Source organism: Cricetulus griseus, chromosome 3, assembly GCF_003668045.3.
Source record: "Cricetulus griseus strain 17A/GY chromosome 3, alternate assembly CriGri-PICRH-1.0, whole genome shotgun sequence".
NCBI lineage: Eukaryota > Metazoa > Chordata > Mammalia > Rodentia > Cricetidae > Cricetulus > Cricetulus griseus.
The window spans coordinates 265,985,818-266,010,398 of record NC_048596.1 but is presented as its reverse complement, the minus strand read 5'-3'; the positions used below and the strand labels follow the sequence as shown (position 1 = coordinate 266,010,398).

General features: G+C 41.5%; 1 protein-coding gene across 1 annotated transcript in view; it reads right to left on the bottom strand.

Moving 5' to 3' along the window:
- Positions 1-6,172: 6,172 nt before the first annotated feature.
- Stmnd1 (stathmin domain containing 1) overlaps positions 6,173-24,581 on the bottom strand; it is a 31,103-nt gene continuing 12,694 nt past the window's right edge. Inside the window, exons 2-5 of the mRNA XM_027410007.2 lie at positions 19,046-19,226; positions 13,906-14,057; positions 7,139-7,270; positions 6,173-6,454 (exon numbers count right to left, since the gene is read on the bottom strand). Of these exons, the coding sequence (XP_027265808.1) occupies positions 6,173-6,454; positions 7,139-7,270; positions 13,906-14,057; positions 19,046-19,226 (747 nt within the window). The remainder of the gene's footprint in view (positions 6,455-7,138; positions 7,271-13,905; positions 14,058-19,045; positions 19,227-24,581) is intronic.

Here is a 24,581-nt window from a genome sequence, read left to right as displayed (position 1 = left end):
GCTGGAGGAGAGAATGTCAAGGAACTCAAAGAGGACTGGGGAGAGGTCATTCAAGTACTGGGATGAGAGAAATGTTGGTGACTGTTAGCAGTGGTCCAGGAGCTACAGTGACCCAAGGATGGACAGAGCTTTGATTAGTACTCAGTTCAATAGAAAGATGAAAAATGCTCGGCTTGGGGAATGGCTCAGTGGGTAAAGAACTTGACATACATGGGAGCAGACCTGAATTCAGATCCCCAGAAACCACATAAAGTGTAGAAGTGGGGCTGTGCTTCCTGGTGAGACTGGTGTCAGAAACAGGAAATCCCCAGAGCTCTTGGGCCTGCTAGACTGAGCTAGTAATGAGGAAGACATCCTGTCCTGTGAAGGGCATCCAAGATCGTCCTCAGGCCACTCACACATGCTACCGTGCATACATATAAGCAAGCAAATTAAAGGAAGATGCAAAATGCTGTAAAGCCCCCACTAATTTTTAAAATGTATTCATCATCAAAAATGCATGCTGACATCTATGAACTATACTTTGGCACCATCTGCTGGAGACATTGCAGCAACCAACTACAAAGAGCATCTCTAATCTCAGTACCATCAATAATAACTTTCTGTTATTACCATCAATAATAGCAACTGGGGAGACCCAGCAAAACTCTCAGTGGATTGGAATTCCCCAGAAGAGTCAATTGAGAATTTCACTGTAGACAATCTTTCCCACAAGGCTTAGGTTCTCAGTGATATATGGAAAAGAGAAGAAAATAGAAATTCATAGAAAGAGAAAAATGGAGTTATATGTTCCTTTCAGGAATGATGATGGAGTTCTGTACCTCCAAAGATCATTTATCCAGTCAGTAGACCCGAGAGCAGAGACAGGACGAGCTGGCATGGCAGCACACACCTGTAATCCCTGTGCTCAGGAGGGTGACAAAGAAGAATCTGGGAGTTTATGACCAGGCTGAGGTCTCTACAGAGATCTTGTCTCAAATGTAAAAAAGAAAAGAGAAGGAGGGAGAGAAGGAAGAACGGGAGGAAGAAAGAAAGAAAGAAACACAATATACTCACTTTGATAATCATTGAAGATCATTGAGTTTGGGAAAACTCAAATACATTCTGTTACTAAACAGCAAATAGAAAAATATTTCTAAGCCTTCTTAGAACTACAGGGACATTTCTAGCATCTGTCCATCTGAATATAGCTGTTGCTTTCTCTCGATCCCCAAATACATTTAAATACATTTTCTGAACAAAAACAATGTTTGGGGTCCACAGGAATGTGGTTGAAAGCAAAGTCTTAGGATTAGCTGAACCTTGGAAGAGAGACCAGGGCAACCTGCTCTTGTAGAAGCTGGGTAATGACAGCTTAGAGACTAACACAGGACTAAAAGGTGAACAGTGATGGACATTCACAGAAAAAGGACCCCTCCCCCTGACAAGTGTACCTGGTTACCAGGCAGGAAGGAGCTGAAGAGACCAGCTATGTGTCCCTACTGCGTGTACTGCTGAGCTACAGAGAGAGCGATGTCAGGGCACCTTCTTCCACACACACCAGAGAGAGACAGGCCGACAGGCTTCTCCATGTTAACTGCTTCAAAGGGAGACTTATTTGTCTCCTCCTTCTTCTGGCCATTGCATTTTAGTGCATTTAGATGACCATCCCTGGTGTTCTAATCAAACATCCAACAGCAAAAGTGCATTATGGAAGATTGGGCGTCAAAGAGGATACATTGTGGCAAACAGAATTACCTGTCCAGAAGAAAAGAAGCTGCTGGAGGACCTAAATGTTCATTGATCAGAAAGATAAAATATAGGGAGTCTTTACTATATGGAGAAGAAATTTAAAATGTAATGCAGCTCCATGTATAGCTATGGGTCATGCCTGGAACGCTGAAGCAAGAGGATTAGAAGTTCATACTGAGTTTAAGACAAACTGAAAAAGAGCAGAAAAAACAGAGACTCAAGACTCGAAGAGGAGGTTAAAAACTACAACCTCAGGACCTGGAAAGGCAGCACAGCAATGAAAAGCATTTGATGTTCTTGCAGAGGACTGGGGTTCAGTTCCCAACTCCCATATGCAGCCATAACTCCAGTTCCAGAGGATCTGATGCCTTCTTCAGTCTTTGTGGGCACCAAACAAACACTCCTGTGATGCACATACATAAATGCACACAAAGCACTCGTACACACAAAAGTGAAACAAATAAAGTAAGAATCTCAGCAATTAGAGGAAAAGATCCACATCAACATATGAAGACAAGTGACTGTTACTTGGAGAACAGACTGAAAATAAAATCCTAGGATCAAGCTTCAGGAGGTCAGAGACAATAGTTAAAAATGGCACAATTTAAGTTTAAAAATGGTAGTCTGTAGGATGAAAGGGTTACTGATTTTCCAGATGGTCTGCTGCAGAGCCAGGGCTGAGAGCTAGGGGCTGAGGGAGAGGAGAAGAGCTGAACTTAGCCTACCTGCTTCTCTGGCTGCAGTTGCTGTAGGTTCCCAGGGAATACCCCAAGAGCCATCTATTTAAATATAAGCTTTAACAAGCAGAGGAGAATGAGGAAAAGAGAGAAAAAATTTTTTTCTAATAATGGTCCACTGTAGGGTGTTAAGAATGGTTCATTTATATCCTAAATAGTGTACTTACCTGAGCCATTTACAAATAGTTTCATTAAAAATACTTTAGCTGTGGGATGTTCCAATCACATTTCTTCCACCCTGCCGATGTGAATGGTGTCATTAAGAACAAAAGCAGTTACTACTCAGGATCCTGCACTGAGATGCAGACTCCACAAGCCTTTCCAAGTTCCCACTAAGAAGTACACTGACCATAAAGGTTTTGCTTCTGCTACATTTTTGCATGTTAAACTCTACATAAGTAGAGAGTGTGTCAAGCCAGAGTGCCAATGATAATGTCCACATCTACTACATTGTCAGCCCTCTGTATCCATGGGAAGACTGGTTCCAGAGCCACCCAAGGGTCTTGAAATCTAAGGATGATTTCCCTCATTTAAACTGCTGCAGGCTTGGTGAACCACCTCCTTCGTGCATTAAATCATCTCAAGATTACTTATTGCAACCAGTTGCATGTTGATGCCATAGAAACATCTATCATGCTGGGTAGTTTAGGAACGATGGCAAGAAAACTGGCTGACTATGCTCAGCACAGATGCTGTTGGCTTTCTGAATATTTTCTCCCACAGTTAGTTGAATCCTTGGATGAAATATCCATAGAGACAGAGGAATCACTGTTATCTTTTAATTCAATAAGCATGTCCTTCAAGCCACTTTAAGAATAGTAAACCAGAGCACAGGATGTCAGGAAAAATCATTATTTCAGTATAATTTAATTTTGCAGGTACTATATGCTTGACTGAGTATATTTCTGTGATGATTTACACGTTACTCAGAGACAAGAGATTGATACTCAGTTTGTCCTATCTCCTCCTCGTGTAATTGTTCTAGTTACTCTACCATTTTGTGAGACTGGCACTTGTCACCGTGGGAACACCCTCTCAGAAGAATCCTAGGATGGATAATAAAACATTGTGTTGCTCACAGGTGGCAACATTTAATAATAATGTTCTATGAATATTGGGGCATATTCTAGTTTACAGTGCATTTTTAAATATGTGATTTCATTTGATACGTCTCTCTAATGGAGATTATTGCAATGAGCAGACAAAACAAAGACAGGGTCTGTATGCTTTTCCAAAGCCACACTAGGGGTAGACCCTGACTTGAATGGGTATTGACTCTACAATGAGTTCCTTGCCCAGTGGTCTGAGGCTATCTACAGTCTTGAACAAAGAGACACCCAGAGTGCCCTTCTGCAAAATCCCAAAGGGAAGTCAAACTGGAGATGCTTAAATAGCTTCAGTTGTCCCTAGGTCAAATAAGGACTGTTCTCAGCTACTGTAGCCCAGTGGGAGAGGTCACTCCTGATTCTAGAAGATGTATTGGCACTAAACAATGTTTACACCTCACTCACTTTGTACAACCAGCTCTCCAAGATACAAAAGACAGAACCATTGTCACGGAACAACCACTGTTCTGCCCTGCAGGAATAAAAATAATCTACTGTCAAGGACATGTGTCAGGTATTCCTACACAGAGTGGTGTGTGTGAAGGTGAGAGACAGGAGAGAAGGCCGTGCACTAAGCAGGGTTGACGAAGTGACCTCTGAGGTGACACAAGAGAAAGCATTCACCAGTAGCCATAAAGGGAAAGAGGAAATAGGGCACTTTATATGCAAATGCCAAAGGCTCTCTCTCTCTCTCTCTCTCTCTCTCTCTCTCTCTCTCTCTCTCTCTCTGTGTGTGTGTGTATGTGTGTGTGTGTGTGTGTGTGTGTGTGTATGTGTGCACATTGATTCCAAGGAACTAGGAGAAGTTCAGTTTTGGTGAACTGTAAAATTTAAGTTCCTTACCAGAAACTCAGACGGTTTGTTTGACAGTGTCTCATGTAGCCCAGGCTGGCCTTGAATTTATTATGTAGCTGAGGTCCATCACAAACTTCTGATCCTCCTGTCTCCACTGCCAAAGTGCTCAGATTATGGGCATGTATTACCCAGTTTATGTGGTGCTGGGGATGGACCCTGGGTTTATGCATACAGGGCAAGCACTCTACAAACTAAGCTACAATCACAGGCCAAGCCATTGATCTTCCAGTTAGCAGTATACCTCAACATCCAACTGAGCCACAGACACCGGCAATATGTATTTTTTATTTTGACAATTAAGATGTAAGGGCCAGGCAGGGTAGAGCAAAGGTCTTAAATAGCCCTCAGCTGTATAGGGGTTGAGAAAACAGTTGAATGAGGATAGACAAGGTGTCTAAAGCAAGCAGGGGTTACGATAAATCTTTCTGCCAAAGCCTCGGAGCCCCACCACCACGTGTGCACTCTACGCCAGCTGCCCGCCCAAGTTAGGACCCAAATAATGCACAGAGAGACTTGTATTAGGTTCAAATGCTGCTTGGCCAATGACTAGGATCCACATCTGTTAGTTCAGTCTCAATGATCATAAATCTATATATTTTATAAGACTTATCTTATCGGACACCTTATTGGTGTCCCTCCTTGCCGGTGGATCACATTGCGCTGCTGGAGAAAGAGTGGAGGGGAAAAGGGGACTCCTTCCTCTTTCCTTCACTTAAATATGAGTCTCCTTGCTATGTCACTTCCTGCCTGGATCTCCACTTCTCTACTACATTTCCCAGAATCCTCTTTGACTCCTAGTCCTGTCTAACTTGCTGTCTCATTGGCCAAACAGCATTTTATTTAACAATCAATAAGATAAACATACACAGAAGTACTTCCCCTATCAAGTAGGGACAGGAGAAAAGTGTGAAAACAAATGGATGAGATCTTCAGGATGTAAATGTGGAAGACCTGATTCTTGACTGGATGTGGGTGGAAATGGGATTGGAGAAGAAAGAAATCATTCTAGTAAGATGAGCGTAGCAAGCTCTGGAGCTCAGAGAGCCTATGGGGAAGAATGGACCCACAAGGCAGATCCTCAGTTCCCTTAGCCCTCCTTTTCTTCCCCTAATCAGAGTTTTTCTTCTTCAACATGAAGAATGCATGCTGCCTTACACAATTCTCCCTTGTTTTGTTTTTGGTCGTTTGTGGTGGTAAGGGTAGAAACCAGGGCAGCTCACAGAATGGGCACTATACCCATTCTTCACCTGACATTACTTTGACCACTGGATATAGATTACTTAAATTATGTAGATAAAACTATAATTAAGCCAACTTTCAAGATGTTGCTTTATTTTGAAAACACAAGAAGCACACAGATTAGTAACATACCTAACAAACATGGATGTAAATTGTCACGAAGAACTCATCAGTGGGTGGGACCAAGGTCAGAATTGACAAGGGAGAATTTCTTTTGGCACAAGCAATGGAAGCTGGCAGGGACTTCCGAACCTAAGACCTCTAACTACTGCTGGAAAGCACTCTGAAGGAGAACACCAACCTTAGACTCCCCCCATCCCACCCCTCCTTTAATTCACTCAGCTAAAATTCATCCCCTGCTGCTCACACAACCATCCCTACAGCCAGGGCAGAAGTGTTAGCGAGTGGAGCCACAGTCACTTTTTAAAGACCAGGAGACACACTACGACTGTCACAACTGGAGAGAATGGACCACTTTGTGAGATTCATTTTGAAAATGGAATATCAGAATATGTCATCTTCTCGGTTGTAATACATGTCTGACTCTACAACCCCCAAACCTGTACAGGGGTTATTCTTGTTCATCCGGGCTACATTGCTTTCACTCTTCTTCCTTTTGAGTGGCTCTCCTTCCTGCATGTAGGACCTCAACAAAGCAGGGGAGCTCACATCTGGGAGGCCTTTTGCAAATGGAGCCTCCACCCTTCCTGGTTCAGCTGCATCCGAAGGCTTAGTGGTGAGAAGTCGGTCACTCCGTAGCCGTTTTCTTATTTCTTCTTTTTTTGTCTGAAACGTATTATTAAAGAACGAAAAAGAAGCCTGGTGATTTTATTTTTCTCACATTCTCTTTCATGCTGTGTGTCACAATCACTTTCACTTTTTGATTCAACTACTAAGTCTTGGAACAGATGTTGGAGAACCCATATTGAAAGAGAAAAACTACAGGGTCTGCTCTCACAGAGATACAGTCTAGTCTTTGATCCCAAGGCTACCAAATATGGAGGCAAAATGAAGGAGACTAGACTAACGCTGTATCCTGGAGGGATGACAGGCTTTGGGTTGTGGGCTCTGCTCCTTAAAACTGCAGGAGCTGATCTGACGGTCGGTCGTCAGAACCCACGCTCTCTCAGCTCAGTACCCACCCCTACCTAGGTTGTCCTCCTCCCTCTGACCCCGATGGAAATTTCCACCAAACTTGACTTAATTCAGAGAACTGAACAGTATTCATTTAGGTTGCAGAGATGAAACCACACATTTCAATTGAGTTCATGGGGCTGCTTCATTCCTGCCCAACACAAAAAGAATGTTCAAGAACAAACCCAGTGCAGAGCACAGGAAGCGCACAGGCCATTGGGATGCAGCGCGTCAATGCGCACACTTTGTCTTAAGGCTGCCGATAGGCAAGGTCTGGCAGCACTGGTTCGGGCAGGCAGTCAGCTCCTCAGACTTGCATCCACAGCCAGCCCTTACCTTTCGGCGCTCCTCCGCCGCCTGCATCTTTTCCTCTATGTCTTGGATTGTGAAATCCTTTACCTCTGTCTTCACCTTAAGCTTTTTCAATCTGGCTGGTGGCTTTCTCAGTGGCTTTTCAGTAGCGTCCACCTGGAGGAAGACATTTTGCTTTTAACGGCGATTATTAACTTGGCCTAGGAGATGAACGGGTGAGAAAAACAGTTTAAAAATGTAAATTTCAAAGTCTAAATTTTTTAGTGGCACATGAATGCAACAGAAATGTGGAATCTGTTAATAGAATTATTGTGTGTGTGTGTTGTGTGTTGTGTGTTGTGTGTGTGTGTGCACCCAAGTCTAGCTTAAGGTAAGAAACTCAGTTTAACTTTAGTTAATTGACCTATAATCGTCAATGACAGCAATTGATTTCATAATATTCTGTGTGTTATCAATTATTTTCACTTGGATAGAAATTAGCTTTTATTACTTTTTGATCTTATGATGGAGAGAGATTATTAATTGTTATCGAGCAATGACTCTATGCTAGGCTTTGCTATTGGTATTTGACAAATGTTTTCATGACAACAGTAAGAGTTTCCCATTTTTATGAATGACTACTCTTTCAGGGGTTCAGAAAAGTGATAATGACTTTCTAGTTCCTCATGTAGTTACAAAAAGTAAAATTATAATAAAGGACTATGAAGTTTTATCTTTCATTCTCTTCCAAAAATACAGTTTTATAGCATGCATTTTAAAATGGCAAATTAAAACAATACACAAATATCCTCCTAACCCTCTACTTAATCACTCTAACAATAGCCCTCAATAGGAACCTATTTTAAAAATATCTTCCTGCCCCCCCACTCCCGTGTGTGTGTGTGTGTGTGTGTGTGTGTGTGTGTTCATGCATGTGTTGGTATAAGTATGCACATACTATGGTACACAAATGAAGGACTGAGGAGGACAACCTCAGATGGCCAGCCTTGCTTGCCTTCCACCTTGCTTGAGACAGGATCCCTTGCTCCTTACTGCATATGCAGGATAGCTGGGCCAGGAGATTCAGGGAACCTGCCTGTCTCCACCTTCCACCTAGGAAGAGCTTCCATTTAGGAAAGCTGGGGTTTTATGGACGTGTGTGACCACATGCTCCTTTATGTGGGCTCTGGAGGGCCAAACTCAGGTCCTCAGGGATTGTTTTTCCAACTAAGCATCTCCCCACCCCCTCAACAGTAGCCTTGTAAAGAGCTCATTGTGCCTTTACAGATATTCTTTGTAATGCACGTCCATATGCATGTATGTATTTGTATGTAGGTACACATACATACATGCAAGGCATCTGAAATTCTAAATAATATCTAAATATGATTGTACCATACACACTGACCATGTTTACATCTTTCATTTAATATGGGCATCTGTCTAGGTCAGCATACATAGATATATTATGACTGGGGGAAGTTTTTAATGAACTCCAAGTCTTCATATAAAATGAACCAACATATTGTTCTGGGTAATCTCTCTAGAGATTGCTCTTTAAAGACAATGAAGCTATCAATATTTATAATTTCCTAAATACTGACTCTTCAGAATAAGAAAAATAAATCAGGCAGACAAAGAGAGGCCATTTAACACAGTAGAGGAAGGCCAATGATGGGCCCCAGGCCTGCCTTCCGATCTTGAAAGTGACTTTCCACTAGCTGTTCGTACCGTCTGTGAGCTTGATGTCCTCATCAGCGACACGGAATTAATGATCCTTACTTCACAGGATCTGGTTTCCTTCTTGTTTGTTTTAAAGGGAGGAGGAAACCCACAATGCTCACTTAGGAAAGCCAGCTACTTTTCAGTGAGACCAGGGCCTGCCTTCAGGGGTAACACATATTGTCACAGTTACCCGCAGAATTATCACAATAGTGTGTGCAGACAGCAAGGGTGCCCAGAGCAGATGACAAACTGGAGAGGAAGTGATGAAGTGGTGGGCTCCGTTATTAATAGCTACTGTGTGTCTGAGGTGAACAGTTCTTTTGGAACATAGTTCTCTTAACTATATAGTGATGGTGGGACAGAGGACTGCTGTTTCTATCTTCAAGATCTAGGATCCTCAGAAAGTCTTAAAGGCTTTTTCATTTCATCAGGGGTGCTTTGCTGACATGTATATTTGTGTACTGTGTGCATGCATGCTGTACCCAAAAAGACTAGAAGCAGGCATTGGGTCTCCTGGAATTAGAGTTACAAATGACTATTACACTGGTGCTGGGAATCGAACCTAGGACCTCTGGAAGAGCAGCCAGTTCTCTCAATCAATGAGCCATCTTTCTAGTCCCATCTCAAAGTCTTTGGAAAGGAGTACCCTCATGGAAATCATGGTTCTTTACAACCACTGGATGATTTTGTGTAGTATGAGGTTTTTCCACTAGATGGGAACTACGTCATTCATTAAAGCAAGTTCCCCCAGCCCTCATTTATATTAGTTTTGTGACCTTTGATTCTTAAGCCTCCCTCCTCTCAGATGACTTTAGCTCCTGTCAAGTTGACATAAAACTAGAAGGCACACAAGGTCTCTCACTGTACCTAGAGCTCACCAATTCTTCAAGACCAGCTGATCAATCAGCTGCAGGGATCTGCCTGTTTCTCGCAAGAACTGGATTTCAGTCTTGAGCCACCATACCTGGCTTTTTACATGGGGTGCTGGGGATTTGAACTCAGGTCTTCATGCTTACACAGCAAGCACTTGCCTGCTGAGGCATCTCCTCGACTCCTTAATATTTATTTCCTATTTTAACTCTCGTGCAAGCAGAGAATCCACTACTACTACTACTGTAGATTCATATGAAACAGCATTTGCTCCAATGGGAATTAGGGCTAGTTTATTCTGAGCAAAATATGAATGGCGGTGACCTGCACACATGGATTCAGGGTGCATTGAATGATGCATTCTCTCAGGAAAGTGATTACATCATCTCTTGTGGTAGCAGAACAAAGACAGTCATGAATCAATGCATTTACCAAATGCACGGCTCAACAAAGCAGGGAAATTGGTTCTGTCGGTTTAGACACTATCTGATGACACACTCAGCTTCTGGATTGGCGAAGGCTAGATCTATCAAATGTAGTGATGCCTTCCAAGGGTTTATCTAAAAATGACAGGAATCCCAGGTCAGAGTCAGAGGGGGAGCAATCAGTAGTTATCAGGAGGACTAAAGACAGGCTCTCAATCTGCAACTCTCCACAGTCACCATGTTCTAATCAGTCAGAATTAAGAATCTTCAAGATAAGTGGGTGGGGCATTTCAGCTGACTTCAGTTCAAAGTACAAACATGCTTGAAAACTATTTATTCAGAGAGGACTACAGAAGCCATACAAATATTGGGGAAAGGTGAAACGGGTGTTATGGTGGACACAGGTTCTCCATGGACAAGTCGGGAGAGACTGGTTTCCTGAGATGCCCCAGTTTAGAAGAGTGATGGTGCCTCACCTTTGGCACCCTTTACTCTTATTATACTTCAAAGGAAAACACTGAAGGAAGAGGAAAAACCTATGTTCAGAGTTTGTGTTTGTGAGTGGCGCTGCCCCACACCCTAAGTCTCATTTTTAAAGCACTCTTACACTTATTCTAGCTTCCTAAAATATTTATTCACATTTTTTCCAGCTAGGCATGGTGGCACACACCTGTTATCCTAACACTTGGTCAGCAGCCCCAATAGGATGGTGGGCTAGGCTGCGCAGCAAGACACAAAAGCAAACAGCTGGAATTCCCTAGAGCAGGGAAGGAACACTATTTGAATGTTTGACTGGATTCATTGCATCGTGATACCTGCTGGCAATTTTAAAATAATCTCCTCTGTACTTCCCCTGATTCCTTGGCGTGATTTCTAGTCAATTATGAAGCTTTCTAAAATACCAACTACTTCAAAGTATTAACAGTGTAAGTTCTGAGACCTTATATGATCCCAGCATCCTTCAGTCTTAACTGTGATCTTATGTTCATCTCCAACTTTCCCCCAATTGCCTAAGGGATGTGCTGTGTTTCACACTCAGACTCCTGTGAGCTGAGGAGGCTTGGTCTGTGGCCCCAGCACCCATACCGCCTCCTCATTTAGGAGGTTTTATGGAAACAATCTTGCTCTCTTTTCATGAAAATGTACTTTCAGGAACATTTTAGAATTCTCTTTTGTAATGAAGGAGTGTGAACTACAACCACAAATGCTTCAGCCCTTCCCATCTGATAATGCACCCAGCTTTGAGTGCATGTTCATGTCAGAGGGGTGGGTTTCAGCTGGGCTGCCCCCAGTCATCTAGAAGATTCTGAAAGCATGAGAGCCAAGCCCGATGCTCAGACACTGGTCCAAGTTGGGTCTGGGTCCTGGGAGTTTTGTAATCTTCCTAAGTGACTTACTCCAATGTCAGGTTAAAACCTAGGACATTGAGCTACAAAACACACAGGGCTGTGTGCTGGTACTCTGGCCTGTTGCAAGCCTGGCTTACACTGGGGCATGTGAGTCTAATACCTTAGAGAGAAAAAGAATTGTGGTATTCTTGTGGCCTGTAACATAAAATCCTTTTGAGGAGGTCCTACTCATGCTCTCTATTCTATTCTATTCTATTCTATTCTATTCTATTCTATTCTATTCTATTCTATTCTATTCTATTCTATTCTATTCTTTCTATTCTATCATATTCTATATTAGAACAGACTTAATCTTTAATTCACTTAATATCAAAATTCAAGCCCATCATTGCCATGAATAGATTTCTTCCACAATATCTTATGCTAATCATCCTGTGTATTCTCTTATTAGATAAAAGTTGGAATTTATTCACCTCTTGTGACAAGCTCACTAAGGTAAGTTGTAATTTTATTCCCACCAGTGTTAGCATAAAGGAGTTACTGTACCTTCCTTAAGGAGGCATCGCCTAGCAACAGTGTTTCCATATGTCTTCCTCCATTTGAATTGATCTCCCATCTTTTGACATCTTTTTCTTTTTTCTGTCCCCCAAATACTCACTTATAGCTCAAAAAAGCCTCTCTCCTTCCTTAATACGGAGCTGTTTTTCTCATATTTTCAAATACAACCAGATATTTATCATTGTCCAAAATATGGGCCATGGTGATATTGTGGGAATGTCAAATGATATTTTACTTTCCCATAACTGTGATAGAGTGCCCTACTGAAAGGAACTTCAGGAAGGAAGGGTTTGTTGGCTTCCAGTTCCAGGTACAGACCATCATGCCAGAAAGTCTTAGCTGCAGCAACATGAAGCAGCTGATGTCATTCCATCCACAGCCCAAAAGAAAAGAGTGACAAATGCTCATTTCTTTTTCATGCAGTCTAGGATTCCAGCTTAGGGAATGGTGCCACCCAAAGAGGGCATCTCTTCCCATCTCCAGTGGCATAGCAAGATGCACCCTCCCAGGCATGCCCAAAGGTTAGTTTCTTAGTTGATTCTAGATCTTATCAAGTTGACAATCTGGATTAATCACCAAACGGTGCTATATTATTCCTGTTGTACCCTCTCCTTTTTCTATTTCCTCTTGTTGTTGGCTGTCTGGTGATGGCTTGAATGTTGGGCAGTCTCTTTCCCTTTCTGCACATACCTTCTACAGGCCCTGCTTTGTTTTGTATAATAAGAATGTCACTTTGGTTTTAATCCTTGAATTTTCCATCTACAGATAGGATATTAGCTTAAGCATTTAGTGAACTGACCTACAGACAGTGTTGAGGCAATCACTACCAACTGTTTTCTATACAAATTTGATTAAACATCTGCTCTCTACTCTCTCCTTTCTGTTTATTTTCTTTTCCAGTCATTTTCCCTCAGGCTCCTCTACGTTGCCCTCTCCCCCCACTTTGCCCCAGCCTAACCTCCTTTTGTCTATGTGTCAGTGATAACTGGGAGCCTTGGTTTAAAAACAAAGGAACAAACAAAATATTTAGTTTTCTTCAGAGTTTTATAGAGAACTTATTAAAAATTTTAGGGCTGCAGACATGGCTCAGCCTGAGCGAATATTATTTTTTAATCCTTAAAATTCCTATATAAAGCTAGACACAGTGGGACACACCTGTAATTCCATTGATGAGGTGGGTGTAGGAAACAGGGAGATCCCTGGAAACTGGTGGGCCTGCCTCTGTGGCAAAGTTCCAGGCCAATGAGATACCCTATCTCAATAGCGATGGAAAGCATTGGAGGACTGGCATCTGAGGTTGTTCTCAGACCTCCACATGTATGCCATGCACACACACATGTGCGAGCTGGACACATCCATTGAACCAGTTAAAATCAGAGGAAAAGTATTTTTCACATTAATGTCAAACAGCAACAAATAAAACAAGATGAATCAACAAAGAATAGAAACAGCATGACAATTTCTGGAACCTTCTTAGTTCCTCATGGTTCCAAGAGTTTCCATGTAGGCATAATGGCTGGAGCTTTGGCAGTTTTTCCTTGTGGATAAACCATCCTTTAGTTTTATATTCTTCAAGGCACTGCTTAATAAAAATGGCTAAGAGCATGAAAGCTAGTTATTTCCTCGGACTTATTATGTCCAAATTTAGTAAAGCTCAAGGAATGCTTTATTGTCTTCATTAATCATTAGTGATTGGGGTGATTCTGAATCCACTGAGAATCACAGTGTGCAGAGAAATAAATGAATTTACAGAGGAAAAATCTGGCTTAGACAAATGCTACCATTTATACTGTAGGTCCTATATACTGGAAATAATGAGTTGTGATCAATCATACTTTATTGCTAATTTTAAGTATAAGCAAATGTTAATTACAAAATCACTTGCCATGACATCATACGACTCTCCATTTCTAAATACTTTGCTTCGGCTCTGTATGATTCCTTGGACAATTAACTCTTCCAGGATGTCTGATGACTTTGGTCGCTCCCAACTTTCCAGGAGTTGGGGTTTATTGATTATTCCATTGGCCACTGGGTCTTCCAAAAGGAAAAGCATAAAGAAAGAGAGATTTAAGAATAAAGAGTTTATCACTCAAATGCTAAAATAAATTGGGCCTGGAGAGGTAGCTCTGTGGGTAAGAGAGCTTGTTGCAAAATCACAAGGACCCAAGTTCAAATCCTCAACACCCATGTAAAATGTCTGGCATAGTTATCATGCCTACAACCCCAACACTGTAGGGGGACAGGGGAGAGAAACAAGAGGACCATGAAGTTGCTGGGTCCAGCAAGAGACCCGAGATGGGGAGTGACAGAGAGGGACACGGGAACATCTTTGTCTAGCTTCATGTGCACTTGAACACATTCTAGGATACACAGTACACACATGCACTATCCTCATACAAACACATGCACACAGTAACTAATTTAAAAATGGGTACCTAATACAAGTCACTGAATCAAATCTTGTCTCAACACTTTTGTCTAAACATCTAGTTTCCTTTAAAATACCTCTATCATTTGTTTATTATATTATATATTATATATAAATATGTATTATTTATATATTTACTTTATGTGGGCGAGTGTATGCATGTGTGTCTGTGTGTCACTTTGTGAATGTAGAGGTCAGAGGAGAATCTGAGGGAGCTGGTTCTGTCCTTCCACCATGCGTGTTCCAAGGACTGAACTCAGGGTGGTCATGCCTGTCTCCACAGCCCCAGTATCTAGTTTCCATATCAAGCTCTGAAATTCTTTGAAGGTCAAGTTTTTGCTGCCTTTACAGAGCAAACACATCAGCATAATCTATTCTCTATGTAGTAGCCTCATCTGAGCAGTATCAAGTCCTGTCCCCATGCTGCTATGTACAGTCTCTTTGTTGTAACAACACTCACACACTTGGGTCAGATGACACTGCTTGCTCCACTAATTACAATGCTCTACTACAGCTGAGGCTGGAGACTCTTCTGAGCTGCAGCTTGGTTTCTATGCTTTGTATACAAACGGTAAACAGCACGAAGTTGCCAAGGGCTGTCTGGCTCTGCAACCCTGGTGTACAGTTTCACCATCTGCTAAATCTACCTAGGGAAAGCATGCCTTTTAGGAAGGAGCCCTTGAACAGGACCAGAACTGGAGCTACAGCACTATCAGCTAAGATCTCATTAATGATTTTAAAGATGAACCCTGGAGCCAGTTACAGGAGTGGATTTATGAACTGCACTCTTGAGGCAGGCCTCCACATTGCAAATCATCAATGCACAAAACAGCCACCTCCACACCATCAGATCATAAAATAAAGGGTGCAGGCTTGTTGGCCTAAAGATAGCTCTGCTTCCCAAGTCAGAAATGACACTGTGCAGAGCCCTCTGAAGTGAGCTCTCTTCAAAAAGTCTGCTGTGTTCAGTAGATGGAGCTGTGTTTCACAGCTGTTTCTAAACTCTGCAGTTACAAAGACAGCTTTCATGGGGTTTTGTGGTTTGAAAACATATGCAGAGATGGCACACATGCTGCCCAGCTGTTTCTCGTTTCAGACCATTAGTCCACCTGTCATGAAAGAGTGCTTGACTGAACATCACCTGGCATCAGTCAAGGGCCAACCAGTTCAGGACTTTTCAGGGCTGGCTCTTCAGCCTTGTAGGTGTGTGAAATGGAGCTCTGGGCTGGGTCTTATAGAATGTCCTCAAGCTGATCAGCAGTGGCACACACTTTTAATCCCAGCACTCATGAGGCAGAGGCAGGTGGATTTCTGTGAGTTTTAGGCCAACCTGGTCTACAAAGAAAGTTCCAGGACAGTCAGGACTGTTAAACAGAGAAACTCTATCTCAAAAAAACCAACCAACCAACCAACCAACCAACAAACAACAACAACAACAACAAAAGAAAGTGCTCAAACATACAACAAGGACATCTGTTCAACCATGTTCATAGCAGCATTATTTGTAATAGCCAGAAACTGGAAGCAGCCTAGATGCCCCTCAACTGAAGAATAGATAGAGAAATTGTGGTACATTTACACAATGGAGTACTACTCAGCAGAAAGAACAATGGAATCTTGAAATTTGCAGGAAAATGGATGGAACTTGAAGAAACCATTCTGAGGGAGGTAACCCAATCACAAAAAAAAACAAACATGATATGTACTCACTCATATGTGGACCTGCTTTATGATACATAGTAGTGACCGTGCTTTATCAGAGCTGTTTTTAATGATGTTGCTCAGAATGGTTTCCTTCCAGATGATGATTGAGAAGCTAATTAAAAAAATGGTGCTAGGTACCACAAGAGTAACAGAACTGTGCTGTTTTCTAGGATTTTGTTTTTTTTTTTTTAAATAGAGTGTGCTGGATGTCTCTACAATTTTGTTCAAATGACTGCAGAACCTGGAAAAGCTGTTGCTGCTATTGATGCATAACATATTGTTATTATTGGTCTTTTTATATAAATATAAACATATATAAATACATATATATATATATATATATAATTTGAATTTTTGGAAACTTTAGCTGTGCTGTCAACTTTGGAAAAAAGTATCCCAGTTTACCATGTTGAGTTGGCATTGTACAGAAATTAACAGCCATATTGATCTAGAAATGTTGAACTTAATTTTTCCATTTGTACAGGGGTAACACACTATATTAAATATGTAAGGTCTTATCTACGTGGGTTTGATTACAAAAACTAATAAAGTATTCTCTAAATAAAAAAAAAGAAAGTGCTCAAACATGAAAGCAGACCGGAACCTTTGTAACATGAATGACAATTCAATGTACAGGTCACATGTAAACCCTTCAATGGAATCAGAATGATTTTATTGTCACTATTATTAAAAGGTGGGCTTTCCCAGAGTGGGGACACATGCCTGTAAACCTAGAACTTAGGAGGTGAAGGCAGGAGAATCAGGAAACTCATGCCAACCTTGGTTGTTTGAGACCCCATCTCAAAGCCCAAATGAAAACAAATGACTTTATACTCTGTATCATATTCACTTCAGACATAGATCTGTGAGAGCGGTGCTATTGTCTCTATTTTACCCATTGGCACACTGATAAGATAGGGGCTATTTGCTCCAGGAGATGAGACTAGTTAGAGTGGTAACCAGGACTGAATCAATTTCAACACCAAGTTCTCATCACTATTCTCTCTCCTAACTATGATATATAAGTAGCTGAACCACCAGTATTCCATCTCTCTCCCAGATGTTTCCAAAAGGATGCCACTAACATCAAGAAATGAATGTAACCATTCCAAGTCATCTTGTGAGTCTACTAAAGTATTTGGCTTAACCTATATAGTAACTACTGTAGACAGAGATTCTAAGGAAACTCATTCTCCTGTTTTCTTGAAACATTGGAGCATATTGGGGCCTGAGTTAAAAATAACCCGGTGTTTCGATTTTGTTATGTAGTACGTTCATGACTTCTGCCATTTCTGTGACCAAATAGCTGACAAAAAGCAACTTAAGGGAAGAAGGGCAGTTTACTTTGGCTCATAGTTGGGAGAAGTACAGTCATCTCAAAGATGAAGGCATAATATTGGGAGTAGCTTGGTCTGTGACACTGGCTGAGATGTGCAGACTGTGCTCTGGTGGCTATCCTTCCCCCTTTCCTCCATGACCTTAGCTCATGGATTGGTACCATCGACATCCACTGGGGGTCTCGTCTCCTCAGCTCATTCACTCTGAAACCTCATAGACTCAGCTGAGATGTGTCTGTCTCAGGCATGTCTTAGGTTTTTCTTAACCCAATCGAGTTGACAATTGAGACTAGCCATCATATGAAGGGGGTGCTCGGTTACCATAGTCAATTTAGAGAACATCAAAACACCCAAACTGGAGGAACAGTGTAGGAAACAAATGCTCAGAATATATCAAAGTCTAAAATATTGAGAAGGGGGCTGGGCAGCAGCTGAAGCACTTGCTGTGCAAGCATAGGGACTAGAGTTTGTACCCCAAGAACCCCAAAAGCTGGGTGACTGGTGACTACGATACTACACCTGGAATCCCAGCATTCAGGAAGCAAAGAAGGGACTCCATAGAGCCATATGGCTAGTTAAAGTAGTAAGCTCTGGCTTTCCCTATAAGGGAGGTATCAATTGAAGAAGATACCTGATGTCATCCCTAAGTCTCTATATACACACATGCACCTGTATATATTCACTCACACACACACACACACACACACACACACACACACTATTTTATCAGCTAGATCTTCTAGAACTGGAGGCACAAGCATTTGTGAGTTACCTGAAATGGGTGCTGTGAATAAACCTAGGTCCTCTGTACCAGCAATAAGCCCTTATAACCACTAAGTCAACACTCTGGCCCCTATCCCAGCTATTTTCCAATCTTAACTTGTAGTGAGAGAAGGAACAACAGGGATGTGGAATAAAAGTTTCCCCTAAGCTAAAACAATGTTCTTTCCCTCCAGATCTGCGCTGTTCACTTTGTTCCAAAGGCAGAGCAACTATAAATAAGATGTCATCACTCAACAGCAAGGAAGAGCTCAAAGGAAGGGAAACCACAGCATTGCATCAGAAGGGCCACAAATAGTTTTTCAAATAGCACACCAGACCATAATTACTTCTTTTATGTTTTTACTGTGTATTCGCTCATGTTGTCGATGGGGAGAGGGAGGAGGACAGTTTAATGAAGGTTTTATTTATTCTTACAAATGTAAACCTTTCCCTTAAGAAGATGACAACACAGTGGGGGCATACATTCCCTTAAGCCATGTCACTTCTACTCCTGAAATGTGTTTCCAATTCTCAACAAGGGCTCTTGCTGTTGCTGTTGTTTTAAGATGGCTTTAATTACTTCATCCACAAGATTAATGGCTAACATTATTTACTCATATGATAAAGGCCTAAGACTAAATGCTAATGTCTTAGAGATAAGAATCTCACCACTTGTAGGTACACTAAGACCCTACAAGAAGTGATCAGTGGGCCATCAGATAACTATACCATGTATTTAGAGGTCTACCAGATATCTAGTGGAGAGCAACAAGAACAGAGGCAAAGGTTACCTGAATTTACTCGACCATTTGTTTTACTTGGAGGTGGATAACTTTCTGGAATAGTCCCAGGCAAGTTTCCCATCTGGGCTTGTTGGTACAGACTTTCAGCATCATCTACAATGTCCTTGACCCATGCAGCTTCAGTTTGGGGGCTGCAATTCTCTTTGGAAGAAGTCACTCTGACATCAGCCTGTGAAAAGAGAACAGTTTGGTAAGATTTCTTAGGAAAATAGGAACAATATAACAGGGTTTGCTTTGAGAGCACTTACCAATTAGTGTCTGCAGTAGTCTGATTAGTAATGATAGCCTATGGATGCTATGTTACATAGCAAAGTGACCTAGCAGATGTGATTAAGCAATGCTTTCAAGATGGTTGGGCTATTGTAATTATTCACTCGAACCCCAGATGCAATCACAATTGCAGGGAAAGGGTTATGTTTTGAATATAAAATGTCTCTAAAGGTTCATGTATTAAGGCTTGGTCCCCAGCTGGTACCCCTGTTGAGAGGTGATTGGATCATGAGGATGATAATCTCACCAATGCAATGACTCCTTGATGAGCCATAGCTGAATGGGATTAGGGTGTGATGCATGGTTAGAGGTCATTGAGGGGTATCTTGTCTCTAGATCCCCCCACTCTCTAGCTCTCTCTATTTCCTATTTGCAATAAGATAAGAAATATTGCTCTCTCAATCTCTCTGTCATTGTGCTTTGCCTCACGGCAAGGGACCAAGGACCCACGGATTGAAACCTCTGAAACTTCTAGTAAAAATAAACCCTTCCCACTTTAAGTCATTTATCTCACGCATTTTTGTCATAGCAACAGAAAACTTACTAACATGGAAAGTTATTGATACTGAGAAGTCGGCTCATTACTGTGACTTCTGATTGTGTTGTTGAGAACCTTATGGAACTGGATTATGGGAGAAACTTGGAAAAGTTTGGAGATAGAGGCTAGAGAAGTCCTAGAATGCTGTAAGCAAAGTTCAGTGGGAAATCATGAAGGGTGCTCAGAAGTCCAGAATACCAATAGAAATGCTGATAGTAAAAACGGTTGCCATGAGGCTTCAAATGGAAATGACGACTCTATTGGGGATTGGACAAGGGGCCAAGAGTTTAAATTCTGGCAAAGGACTCTACATTCCATTCTGAGAGTTTGTGTAAGGCCAAATTTCAAGTTGACAAACTAATCTGCTAGAAAACATGCAAGGGAATAAAATATTGACATTGTGGCATGGATATTTGTAGCATGGGTTCTAATAGGTCTTAGTAATAAAAGGCCTGGAGTCAGACATTAGGGGGTGAAATCTGAATGATCAGAGAAGCAGAGCAGCCAGACACTAGAGTGTCTCGCCTTCTCAAAATCCTCAGATTGAAAAGAGACCAAGTTCCTGTCTCCTCCCACCTATGTTCCTCTCTCTGCCTAGCCATCTCACTTCCTGTCTATCTGTACAGATCTCCAGACCTCTATGGTTAGCTAGTGGCTAGCTCTGACCTCTGATATTCAGGCAAGCTTCATTTGCTAGAGTATAAACAAAATACTACCACAGATAATGCTAACGTCTTTTAGCCCAATTTACAGTGAAACCTGGTAGCAAAAATCAGAGCAAAGAGCATATAAAAAAACTTGTGATATGGACAGAAAAGGACTAAGTTTGTGTTTGGTAAGGACCACTACTTGACATTGAGATAATAGGAAGAGTACCTGGAAACCATCAGGAACTGGCCTGGTGGCATCCATCCATATAATGGTTCATTATAACTATTGGAAAGACTGTTTTCAAACGAGAGCTCTAGAGACCCTGCCTATACACAGCTACCTGAAAAGCATTTTTTTTCCTGTGTGTAGTTATCCATGGATACAGGCATCAAAGGGTATTTCCAAGGAGACCTGGGTACTTCGCCCTGGGAACAGTCCTTAACATCACTCACATGATGCTAGTTCTCCAGGCATCTAGAATTTAAGACAATGGGATGGTGGAGGCTTCCACCAAGATTACTAAGGAAAGCTTAGGGAGCCGGGCAGTTGTGCGCCAGAGTTAACATGCTTGCAGGTGTGCCTCTGAAAGGGCACAGTGAGAAGCTGTGAGGGTGAAGCCTATACTGTAGTGGAGACCACTGGATGTCAGGAAAACACTAACAAGGAACGTGTGCTGAGGAAATTCCTGCTAGCATCATAGGCAGCTGGGGAAAGCACTTTGGGCTTTGGCCAACAAAGCTGTGGGGGTTGGGCTGCCCAAGTCCTTGAGGTCCACATCTTGCCACCACATGTGTCTGATGTCCAACCTGAAGAAGAGGAGTTCAAGTCTGGTTTGGCCCCTTCCTTCCCATTCTTCTCTTTGGAACAAAAATGTTCAATCAGTGGGATTGCACATTAGAAGTATATAATTTTATCATTTTCTTTTATTTTTATCATTACTAGAGAACAAATTTGGAGTCTTGTATGTGAGTTGTAGGCAAATGTAATACCACTGAGCTACATCCCAAGGTTATGTAATTTTTATGTGGACTCAGATTTAAGGGCTTGAGGGAAGTCTTAGTCTAACCCAAAGGGAGGGACTGCTAAATACAAGTCACCATTCTGAGCCTTACTGGGGGTACCAAGATGAACAAATTCACAATCATCCATCAGGGGTGAAACAAGAGATACCACTGTTTTAAAAAAGAGTATTTTTTAAATACTGGTTTTGTAGTTCAACATGAAAAAAAAAACATTGAAATAACCAAATAATAAAGAAGACAACTGATAGTCAAATCTGTATCAACCGGTCTAGGTTGGAATAGCCAGTTTTTCAGTCAAACTGCAATCTAAGTATCACAGCAAAGGTATTTTGCAGATATAATTGCATTTACAGCCAATTGACCTAAAGCAGAAGAGACTCCTTAAACCATCTGGGTAGGTCTCTGCTAACAGTTTAAAGCCTTCTGGAGTACACCTGATGTCTATCTGAAGGAGAAGAAATTGTGCCTATGGACTGCAGTTTCATCTCTAGCCTGCCCTTTCTTGTCCCAGCCTATAGAGTTTGGACATGGCTGTCCAGTCCCATGTAGGTATTCCTTTGTCATACATTTATCTTTCCACCTACCAACCCACCCAACCACTTATTCCACCATTCATCCGATTGGGTCTGTTCCTCTGGTAGCATCCTGACTGATATAGAGACTCGGTAGAAGATGATAAGTGCCACCCCCTGGACAGAAGCATTATTAACATGTTGGCATTATGACCTTCTTAGTGGATTTGCTCATATAATATTTTAAAAAGGTAAATTAGAATTTGCCAAAAAGTCAATGAAAAGAAATTCGGAATCGTGCGGTTATTGGGGAGCTACAAAATAATAATAATAAAAAAATTATGAAATGCTTCACACCCACAAGGCAACTACAGTGAAAAAGGTGGTGGTGAGTGTGTAGGGAAGCTGGAGCGTACTTAACTGCGCTTCTACTCTGGAGAAGAATTGAAGAGTTCCTGCAGAAAGTTAATCACGGAGTATCTGCAAGATCTGGAAACTCCACTCCTGGGCTTATACACTAGCAAAGTGAAAATAATGTTCAGCTCAAAACCTGCACATGGTACCTATAATTACTATTCATAATGTTCAGAAAGTGGAAACAAATCAACTCAAATATCTATCAACTGATGATTAGGGAAACGAAATGTAGTGTAATCATGCAAAATATTATTTAACAATAAAAGGAAATTAAATACTGACACATGTCATAACATAGACATTTTAAAACTTCCTTAAATGAGAGAAGCCAGTCACAAAGACTATTCATGCTCAGACCAGGTGAACTCAGAGTCAGAGTTCACTGTGGCAGGCAAGAAGATAGGGTGAGTGGGAGGATTGGCCACTCATAGGTCATTGTTTCTTTGGGGAGGGATGTACTAAAAGTAAGTGACATAAATGGCTGTCACTTGCATATTATAAGGGTGAACTGTATAGTGCATGATCATACTACAATTAAAATGCTATTAAAATAAACTAGATCAGATTCTCTGTGATTTGTATAATACATTTTCCCCATTGATGATACAGTAGAGATTCGACCTCATTCTATTTAATGGTGAAGAGTGGTTGCGGATGAACAATGGTGTGAGTTCATTACATAGTTCACCATGTAGCCATATCATACTTTATTTAGTCCATTCCTGGGCACTTCTAATTTTTCAGTATTGTAAGCCAGGCTAGAATTATTCTTGTTCATATACATATTTATTAACTGATTCAATCATTTTGTGACAGTTCCTAGATGCACGCATTCTAACTGAAAGGCTATGCATGTTCAATACTGTAGATACTTCCAGAAGATTCTTCATAAGCGCTGTGCCAACTCGTAAACCCTGCTGCATTGCTTATATAGTCTGAAAGCTACTGACACAAGACACTGGTCCCTGATCTCACAGAAAGGAAGGAAACTGTAAGGGGTTTTCCTTCCACCTGCCCATCGTTATGGCATCATCATCAACATTGAGAAAGAAGATTCCGGAGAAGAGCTGTCTTAGTTGGGACAACTTTTGTTGTGACAAAACACTATGACCAAAGCAAGTTGGGGAGTAAAGGGTTTATTTGGCTCACACTTCCATATCACTGTTCATCATTAAACAAAATCAGGGCTCAGAGTCATCAGACGCAAGCAACCTGCATGCCATATGGAGTTAGGAGCGGAATCTGACACCCCGAGGCCCGGTGACAGCTCTGCCTCCAACTACCGCCCGGTGAGACCCAGCACGCCCAAACACTGCTGACACCTGGGTAACAGTGACACCTCCATCCACGAGAAGAGGACAGACATTAGAGTATTGGATCTGTTTGCATCTACCAGAAGGGAAACGTGGTCCCACACCCACCACTAGAACAAGAAACACTTGCTACACCCACCAGAAGAAAGGATGAGAAGAGGACAAGGTAAAAGCACATCCAACAACAGAAACCCCAATATGACACCACCAGAGACTAGGAACAATACACCAGCAAGACCTCAACATCACGATGCAGATGAACCAGAAGAGAATGACCTTAAAAACATCTTCAGGAAAATCAGAGAGGACCTCAAAGAGGACATGAGAAAATCCCTTAAAGAAATTGAAGACAAAACAAACCAAAAAATACAAGATATCAACAAATCTCTCAAGGAAACAGTTCAAGACCTAAAAACTGAAATAGAGACAATAAATAAAGCACAATCTCAGGGAATGCTAGAAATAGAAAAGCTGGGTAAACAATCAGGAACTACAGATGTAAGCATAACCAACAGAATACAAGAGATGGAAGAGAGAATCTCAGGTGTTGAAGACACACTAGCGGAAATAGATTCATCAACCAAAGAAAATCTTAAATCCAACAAATCCCTAACACAAAATATCCAGGAAATATGGGATACCGTGAAAAGACCAAACCTAAGAATAATGGGTATAGAAGAAGGTGAAGAAATCCAACTCAAAGGCACAGAAAACATATTAAACAAAATCATAGAAGAAAACGTTCCCAACCTAAAGAAAGACATGCCAATGAAAACACAAGAAGCCTACAGAATACCAAAT